At 57.3% G+C, this 9,069-nt stretch overlaps 2 protein-coding genes across 2 annotated transcripts; one reads left to right on the top strand and one right to left on the bottom strand.

Moving 5' to 3' along the window:
- On the top strand, positions 1-2,812 carry LOC112893220 (leucine-rich repeat extensin-like protein 2). Its single transcript, XM_025960425.1, has 2 exons — positions 1-1,278; positions 1,419-2,812. The coding sequence occupies exons 1-2, from the start codon at positions 104-106 to the stop codon at positions 2,230-2,232; spliced, it is 1,989 nt and encodes a 662-aa protein (XP_025816210.1). The 5' UTR covers positions 1-103; the 3' UTR covers positions 2,233-2,812.
- A 3,443-nt stretch (positions 2,813-6,255) lies between these two features.
- Positions 6,256-7,997, bottom strand: LOC112894680 (reticulon-like protein B9). Its single transcript, XM_025962459.1, has 5 exons — positions 7,843-7,997; positions 7,560-7,740; positions 7,167-7,314; positions 7,015-7,084; positions 6,256-6,902 (listed from the first exon to the last, which is right to left on the bottom strand). Exons 1-5 carry the CDS (start codon positions 7,925-7,927, stop codon positions 6,739-6,741), a joined length of 648 nt encoding a protein of 215 aa, XP_025818244.1. The 5' UTR covers positions 7,928-7,997; the 3' UTR covers positions 6,256-6,738.
- Between the last annotated feature and the right edge of the window lie 1,072 nt (positions 7,998-9,069).

Here is a 9,069-nt window from a genome sequence, read left to right as displayed (position 1 = left end):
CAAAATCTAATAAAATCCCCCACCCAAAACCCACGCAGGAGCCAGCGCAGCCAGAGCAGCAAACCGCCCCTCCTCGCCCCCGCCCGCCGCCCGCTTCGCCCCCATGGAGCCGGTGCCGCCGGCGACGGCCGCCGGCGTGGGGGGCCCCGGGCCCGGGCCCGGGTACCCCGAGTCCACGGAGTCCTCCCCCCGCAGCCGCGGCGGGGACTCGTGGGACGAACCCTTCCCGTCCTCCGCGGCGGCCGCGGCCGCCGCGGCCGGCGGCGGGGGCCGGCTCCGCCTGATGTGCAGCTTCGGGGGCCGGATCGTCCCGCGCCCGACGGACAAGTCCCTCTGCTACCTGGGCGGGGAGACCCGGATCGTGGCCGTGGACCGCCACGCCACGCTCGCCGACGTCCACGCGCGCCTCTCGCGGTCGCTGCTCGGGGGCCGGCCCTTCACGCTCAAGTACCAGCTTCCCAACGAGGACCTCGACTCCCTCATCTCCGTCTCCACCGACGAGGACCTCGACAACCTCGTCGACGAGTACGACCGCATCGCCGCCTCCTCCTCCGGCGGCGGATCCTCGCGCACCTCGCGGATCCGGCTCTTCCTCTTCCCCGCCAAGCCCGAGTCCTCCTCCTCCCTCGGCTCCCTCCTCGACGACTCCTCCAAGTCCGAGAACTGGTTCGTCGACGCCCTCAACAGCGCCATCTCCGGCTCCCTCGACGGCATCCCCAGGGGGATCTCCACCGACTCCGCCTCCGTAAACTGCCTCCTCGGCCTCGAGGACGACTCATCCGTGCACTCCCGCAGCGGGGTGCCCAACTCGGCTCCCTCCGAGGACCAGCGCGCCACCCAGCAGAAGCTCCCGGCCGCCGCCGCCGCCGTCGCCGCCGGCAGGCACCCGCACGACGTCCAGTCCGTGCCGGACTCTCCGATGCTGGATAAGAACTCATCGTTCGGCTCGACCTCCTCGGCGCCGTCGCTATCGAATCTGCCGCCTATACGCGTGCGGCCGGAGGACCGCCCGCCGGACGCCCGCGTCATGCCACCTGCCACCGTGGAGGACCACTTCGCGCAGATGGGGATCTCCGAGCAGCACCTGCCGCCTGCTGTGGCCTACATGCAACCGCCAGCGCAGGTGCCGATCCCTGCCATGGCCGTTCCAGTTGCCAGCCCCTCTGAGGCGTCCAATCGAGTGTTCTCCGACGATGATAAGTCCGATCACGGTGGCGGAAGTCGGAAGCCACAGCCTCCAAAGCAGGAGGTTCCACCCGTTATTGATCCCACCAATAGGTAGTTTGTTTATATCCTGACCTACTTTTACTTACATATTAGTATGCTTTGATTATCATCTTTCGTAGAAGAAAGATTGCTTTTGATTGTGAGTTAGGATGAAACCTTACATGGACCATGCGTGTTATCAATTGTTTCAGAGCTGTATACTACAACGATAGGTCTCCACCTGCGGAACTAAAGCGAGATATGCCGGTGGGAACGGAAGCTGCCAGCTACCGCCTCCCGGCATCAGCTCCGGATGCTGCCGCTGCCGCTGCAGCTGCCGCAGCAACACAGCCCCCACCCGGATATGTCTTTGCCCAGATGCATGCGCCTCCGCCACAGCAGCAGCAGCAGCAGCCACCGCAACAACCACAGCAGCCAGCTCCACAACAGATTGTTACCGCTGGAAATCAGCATTTCATCCACAACCCAGCCACTGGGACCTTCATTCCAATCCAGTCATATTACCACCATCCTGTCCCACAGCAGGCACCCCAGCCTGTGCCGCGGCCACAACAGGCACCTGCATTTGACCCGAACACTGGGATGTATTACATTCCAATGCAGCAGAATGCACCTCAGCCATATAGCATGCCTCCTGGTGCACAAGTATCTTTGCCACCGCCGACCCTTGTTGACACAACGCCAAAGCCAACCGTGCCAATTCCTCAGATGACTGTGAAGCCTGAATTGCAGCAGCAACCTGGTGTTTACCGAACAGCAGCTGCTGCAGCACCTGCGCCCAATGCCGCACCTGGATATGCTGGAGTGGGATACCACCATGTTATTCAATCCCACCACCACCCTGCTCAGCAACCCGTTGCGAACATGGCAGGCAACTATGGGTATGAGTACGCTGATCCGAATCGCCCACAAGTCTACTACTCGCAGGCAGCAGCACCTCCAACATTGCCACCTCAGTATCAGCCCATTGTCTCTCCTGATGCTGGTCAGGGTGAAAAACATTAAGCAGAACCGCGCTTCATAGCTTGAGGATGTGGATTGGTGAATTCGGGTATGTTGCAAACTCTAGAGGCATAGTTATCCTGCTGTTATCATTATTGTTGCTCCTGCATGTTACATGAGTCTGTGGCAAGGTGTTGCTATTAGGAAGCTGTGCATTTGGGGTCAAATCAAGTATGCATCCAAGCATGGACTGAAAATAAGATTATTACCGGATGGTTCTTGTGTTGGCCAGACTGAAAGAAGGGTGACTGTGCTGGATAAGATTGGGGAGAGCCAAGTGTTGTTGGATCCAGTTCCAATTGCTGTCATATTCTTCTTCTTCTTCTTTTTCTTATTTTGAATAAATATATAGTGTCCAAAAGAACTTGGTAAAAATGAAGGACTCATCATTTGTGTAGCCCTCTGTAAATTTCAACTCTTGGAAGTCATTCAGGTTGAGGTGCAGATAAGTGTTATTAGTTTGCTTGTAGAAACTTCATTCGAGTTAAAATATCATATGTATACATCGGTCCGGTTTTGTACTTTGGTGTTGATGCTGGTATGTTTCTTATCGTTTAATACATTGACCTTGATTCCCTTGCAACTTGGGTGGCCCTGGTTCCGTGTGTTTCCCAGTTTGCTTCAGAGCGTTCAAATGACCTCGCTTTGAAGTGTAGCAGAGTTCAAACGCCAGACGTCGTTTTCGTGGGCTGTCCAGTTGCAGAGGAAATCAACAGGGTCACAGTCTCATGCTCAAACTGCAACCCCCCTGTGAATCTGTGATCCGTCGTTCCTGTGGAAGACAAGTAGAAGATGCAAAGCCGCAAATTGATATTTCTTGTTCGGATGGTCCTGTTCCCCACCATCATATCGTGAGATCTGGATGGGGGTCATTTTGTCGATGTGATGGATCAACCAATTCCATCAGATATTTCCGAGTTAAATCACGTCGTCTTGTTTATAGGGTATATATCTGCAAATTGCTTCCACTTTAAGCGTAAAACCGGTGTTTATCCCCAACTGAGCACGGCAGAGGAGTCCTGGTGCGGAGGGAGGAGGGAGGCCACCCGGGTAGGCGCGGTGGTCCTCGTCTCCGGATCCTCGGTTATGCGGTGCTAATGATGTGATCTGCCACTGCCTGGGATCTCATTCCTCGCCGGGCGACCCAGCCGATCGCCTCGGCCAAAGAGGAAGCGAGGCGCCAGCGCCAAGATCAGTCGATCCATCTCATGATCGTCCTCGGCCGCCGTCGCTTTACGGCTGGGTTCCGTGGTTTTTATGGCTTCCCTTGTACTGCTACTACAAGTAAAGTAGTAGTATTTAAAGGGCGCGGAGAGCCTGGCAAGCACGTCCAGGAGCATTAATCAGTAATCAGCCAGCTCTGCCTTTCCTTTCGTGTCCCTTCTTTTGTGGCTCCATGATTTGGGTGTGTGGGCGTGGCCACGGCCGACGCTGAGTCATCTCGTCGGGGGTCAAAATCAAATCAAATCAGCTGTTGGGTTGGTCAAAATCGTTCCTGTTCCTTCTGTAGATGGTGGGTCGCTACATGCGCGTGTACACGAGGGGCGGGTAACGCGGAGGGGATCTGGCGTTGGATCCGGCGTAGAAAGGGCAGCTGCCGACGCCGGCCACCGCACGTCTCGGGGTACGCGGCGGCCGGCGTCGCGCGCGGCGGATGGGATCGGGCCGGCACCGCTGGCACGAGGGCTGGCCGGTCGGCCGGCCGGTGCGCGGTCCGAGCTGGGCGGGCGGGCCGCGTGGTCGCAGCGCGGCAGGCTCGCACCGCACGTGGGGCTGCGGCGGGCGAGCACAGGGAGGGGGGGCAGGAGCACAGGCAGAGGCTGCCGCGCGGGTCCCACGGGCCCTGGCTGATTTTGGGGGATTCGCTGCCGCGCCCCACTCCCGTGGCACATGCCCGCCGCTGCGGGCCACGGCCCGTTCGCCCATGTTGCACCGCCGCCCAGCCGGTGGGGAAGCCAGCGTGGGGGCGCGTGACGGTGACCCGGCGGGCAGGCGGCCGGCAGCGCCCGCGCCTCGGCCCGGGCGTGCGAGCGCGCCGGGCCACACCGGGGCGCGCACGAGGATCTCTCTCGGCTGTTTTCGGGAGCTGGCACGGGCGGGCGTCGCGTCGTCCTCCGAGGCCGGGATGGATCTCGTGCGCGGCTCGGAGTCATAAAGCGGGCGGGGTGACGAGGTGCGTTTGTCCCCGCGCGTCCGTCTCCGGAGGATAGGATTCCGGGAATAGGAATAGGGTCGGCCGCCACCTCGGGCCATGTACCGCCATGCCCCGCGTGAGGCTGGTCGACGAGCGGCCCGCGCGTTCCCACCTGGTTGCCATGCCCCGGTGCTGGCCGAACGGTGCCGCTGCGTCAGCATGGCAGCCACGGCCGACGGAACTAGTTCCCGGAACGGGCGCATGCCATGACGCCAAGCATCCCGCCTACCAGAACGCGATGTGCCGCCGGGTCATAGCGGCCGACAGGCGGCGATGGGTCTCTCCCGTGATCTTTACCCGGCGAGGCCGCTACCCGAGCGTGCCTCCCGAAAGCGCCAATGCGCACGCGGTCTCCCTCTCGGCTCTCGCCGTCGCCATCCCATCGCACGCACGCCTTTGCGAGCGGGCGAGCGCGCATGATGCCGCGGCGGACCACCCCACCAGGGGCCACCACGCAGCACGCAGCCGCCGAGCGGTGCTGCCCCCATTGGCCATTGTTCTCTCTTCTTTCTCCTTTTGACCGCCCGGCCTCGGCTGCCTGCCCGTGCCCCCCACCCCGGTGCCCGCCGCACGCCAACGCCAGAAAAAGCCCAAAAGGCTGGGGTCCCCCGGACGACGCGACGCCGCACAGCAGGTGCCCCGTGCCCGTACGTGCGTGCTCCCCTCGGGGCTGGGCCGGCGGCGCAATCCCGTGTGCTCCTTTCCTCACCCGGTCACCGAAACAGCCGGCACACCATTCGCAGTTCCGGGTCCAGGAAACAGTGCCATCTGCTGTGGCTGTCACGGCACGGTAGTTTCGCCTTGGGTTCCCTGGTGGACGGATGGATGGATGCTGGTGTACCATCTGTTGACTGGCCAATGATTAGTGGCCGGCCTTGTTTAGTGCCAGGATAAACCGAAGATGATTGCTTAAACTTGTGTACCAGTCATGGAAGAGGGCTCACCCACTCCATGTCGCTGTCCTTTAGCGTGCACACACGTTGACGGTTCCGGCGGCCAACCCTCGTAGGATAAGGATTGGATACGTGGGTACCTAAACTGGCTGCGACTGGTAGCCTGATACAATGGATCAGATAGGTTAAGTTGGATGAGAACAACAAAGCTCTTAAACAAAGGCTAAGCTCGCCCTGACGTGACAAGCAAGCGTGTAGGTCTCAAGCTCGGCCGAGTGCCATACAAATTAGTGTGCGCCCCACCCAGTTCAGAGTTCAGGTTCAGCTTGTGATGAGTACGACATGCGCTTACAACAGTCGCGGCATGGTGAATCATGCAGCTGTGGAAACAGTGAAAGTACAAGGACCGGCAGAGGCAGCGCCGAGCAGCTGACGAGATACACAGAGCACACTGCAGTCTAGCAGCGGTGAAGCACTGAAACCTTTAAAAAGAAGCAAACACGGGCGTCGTCTGTGGCCGATGTCACGGTCGGTGACGTGTCGCCCTGCCAGGACAGACAGCGACCGGGAAGCAGATCAGGTCGCGCGGCGAGCCGTGCAATGAGATTACCCGACACCTGAAGATGAGATCACCGAGCGCAGGCAGGAAAACAAAGGAGATCGCGCGGAGAAAGAAAGGGCTCCCGGGTCCCGGCCAGCCAGAGCGTGCCGGTTACCTCACACGCACGGGACGTTACCATCTTTATCCGACTCGGCGTGCGTCGCTGTCCCCCGTCGTGCGTTTCGCTGCCCGGCAACCCGACCCTGATGATCCCCGGAAGCGGTGTCGTCTCCATGGCGATCGATGGCAAAGCGAAAGGGAAGAGCAGCGCGCTAGCGGCGGTGGGAAACAGACGTAGCGGATGGCAACATGAAAAGTCTCTACGGAAGTTCACATGCTGAACTGAACGGAGCAATACCCATCACCATTAGCCGGTAGCATGTACTGTACAACACGGCATCACAGGTCATGTTCTCGTCTTCCCTGCATGCAGCTTTTACATTGAACACAGACGAGCCGTGCTTTTGCAATCCTATTGGTAGCAAGTGTTGGTACTATAGGATAAACTAGGTTTACCGATTCCATCGGGGTGTTAGATCTAGCACCTGAATTTTAGGCTAGTATATCGCACGCATCCGTTTGCCATGCATGCTACTGTTGTACATGTATAAAGCTCACACGAGATGATCAATACAATATATTGATTGCCTCTCTCTCTCTTTCAGCAAGCATCCATTTCCTTTGGGGAGGTCTTGAGGATCAGTGTGTGCATGTGTTCTGATTCAGTTTTCAGTTGCACGAGTAGTATGCATCATCAGACGACGCCGTGTATTCAGTGGTGGGTGGTGGCCTTCCTGTCTTTCCTGCTGGTCGATCTCATCTCACTTGGCTGCAGCGCCTGCCCCCCTCGGGATCTTCCTGAGAACGCCTGAATCCATGTCGGCGAAGTGGGTCCGCAGGTCGTGCACGCCTCGCGCCACCAGGTGGTCCACCTCGCTGTCGTACCGCTCGTACAGCGCAGGCAGCGTCATCGCGCCCAACACCACTGCACAAGCAACAAAGACATCATCATCATCAAGAGTTTCTTTTTTTGGCTTTGCTGTGAGTTTGTTTCTGAAACTTCCACCGAAGATGATCCATGCTAGCAGGTTACGCACCGAGGTAGAGGAGCGTCAGGGAGCTGAAGCAGTCGGCGATCACCGACGCGATGTACAGCGAGAACACCGTCTGTTCAGCGCACAGGGAGATGGTACTGATCAGATGCGTGTAGTTTTGGGTAGGAGACTAAATGGGCAGATTGGTGGCGCACCAGGATGAACATTTTGATGTCCTTGCCGCAGGCGATGTCGTAGAGCGTCTCGACCAACCTGGACAGCCTTCTGTGCGCGCCTTGGATCGCTTGCCTGGTCGCTCTCTCTGACAGGAGTGTCTCGGGGTCAGGCACTCGAGGGACCGGCCTGCAGGTAAAATTACAAAGTCTCCTTGATTTCTTTCTCATTAGGTTTGGAATCAATAAGAAAAAAAAAGAAAAAAGGAACCAGATCAGAATTTCACGGGCCTCTGTTTGATATTTCTGACCAAAGGCCTGCTGTGTGGATGGTCTGCATCTATCAGATTTAAGACGAAAAGCCTACTTGAGATACAGTCGGGCCTGTTTTATGGGCCTTACACTCCGTGGGCTTAGAAACTAGAAAGGGCTTACAGGTTGAAGAACGAAGAGGCGTTGCTCCAGATGAAGAAGACGAGCATGCCGATCATGGCCGCGTAGCAGACCAGCGTCAGGAAATGGAACTCCGCCACCTCGAACAGACCCCACGCCGCCGTCGCGGCGGCGAGGATGGCCGCCGACGCCCTCTTGTCCCTCCACAGGATGATGTCCGCCGCTGCAACCATCAACCCGAAAACACAGGCTTTCAGTTACGCGCATCGGTCGGAACCACGCCGCCGGTTCAGAGTTTCACAGCTCAGGCGATGCGTCTCGGCACCTCTCCGGCCACCCAGCGCCGCGTGGAGCGTCCTCTCCCTGCCGAAGAGCCTGGGCGCGCTGTGTCCGTGCATCGTCGTCGCCATTTTGGGCTGATCCGATCCTGTTCTCGAGATCACCCATGCAGCTCAGGATGTGTTCTTATAGCTAGCCGGCATAGGATCGGAGCTCCGGCTTGGGTGATCCGCACGGCGTCCGGTGCCTGGGAAAGCAAAGCATACCTTTGCCTCATGACCTTTGTTTTCGGCATCGATACTTTGTTGTGCAAGTGCCTTTTGGAACTGGGATCCGATCCAATTCTTGTGATCCCGGATTCGATCGACAGGCGGCTTAGCTTGACGTTTATTCAGGCTTTCGTTTCGTGGATGGATTGTTGGAACATGCCTTACTTGCGCGGAAAGAGTTGTTTAACTCTCCTCCTCTCTTTGTTGAAGAGTTCGTACGTAATTTTAGCGGCTGATCTACCACGCAAACTGGCAAAGCTCGAAAAGTTGCATCTTTCACCTAGTTATATAGAGGCTTTTTACAATATATGACCACCAATTCAAAAACACGATTCCTTTCAAAAAGGAAAAAAAAAGATTCGTTGAGATCTAGCTTGTACAGTGAGAGAGATTCGACCCAATAAACAACTTAAAAGAAAGGGAGCGCCAGAAGAAGGAACGAATCAAGTTCAGGAAACGCTCTTTCAGATTTGAGCATGCAATGGTTGCCGTTGTGCTCGACTCAGACTGCTTGAATGGAGTTGCAGGCAAAGTTGGAGTAGATTCAGGGATCTGTCAGGAAACATTTTTGGTTGAATTCGCCGTGCCCTCAAGAACCGCACCCAGCATCCGAGTGCATGCATCGCACCTCGATCCCTCTTTCAGATCGACTGAAAGTAATCCCGAATGCTGTCTAACTCGTTTCAAAATAAGGGTGGCGTTCTAAACTAATAACCTTTCTTTAAAAAAAAAGAGCGAACAACCAGGTCCAGTTTCCAGATCCGTGAATCACAGGCAACACAAAGGTACTGCAAGTCCTGTGCATCCCATTCCCCGGCCCCTTTGTCCGACGTGCTAGTATTTTTCTCCCCTCTCCTTCACGCAGAGTCACACGTCTGAAAGAGATGAGATCGAGATCGATCAACTCTGGGAGCTGTGGCCAGGCTAATACGCCATTAGTTTTTCCCCCTGAAAGGTAGTGTGCCATTAGCAGTAGTTTAGTACCATTGGCCGGTTAGTTTATG

Source organism: Panicum hallii, chromosome 5 (genome assembly GCF_002211085.1).
Source record: "Panicum hallii strain FIL2 chromosome 5, PHallii_v3.1, whole genome shotgun sequence".
NCBI lineage: Eukaryota > Viridiplantae > Streptophyta > Magnoliopsida > Poales > Poaceae > Panicum > Panicum hallii.
The sequence above is the reverse complement of the archived record's forward strand: the minus strand, read 5'-3'. Positions and strand labels throughout refer to the sequence as shown.

Bases quoted from the DNA above. Each gene is read 5' to 3' on its own strand.
- LOC112893220 (XM_025960425.1), top strand. From the start codon at position 104: ATGGAGCCGGTGCCGCCGGCGACGGCCGCCGGCGTGGGGGGCCCCGGG. The intron at 1,279-1,418 runs GTAGTTTGTTTA...CAATTGTTTCAG, and splicing joins GTTATTGATCCCACCAATAG to AGCTGTATACTACAACGATA.
- LOC112894680 (XM_025962459.1), bottom strand. From the start codon at position 7,927: ATGGCGACGACGATGCACGGACACAGCGCGCCCAGGCTCTTCGGCAGG. The intron at 7,741-7,842 runs GTGCCGAGACGC...TGATGGTTGCAG, and splicing joins GGCGCTGGGTGGCCGGAGAG to CGGCGGACATCATCCTGTGG. The intron at 6,903-7,014 runs GTGCGTAACCTG...TTGCTTGTGCAG, and splicing joins CCTGACGCTCCTCTACCTCG to TGGTGTTGGGCGCGATGACG.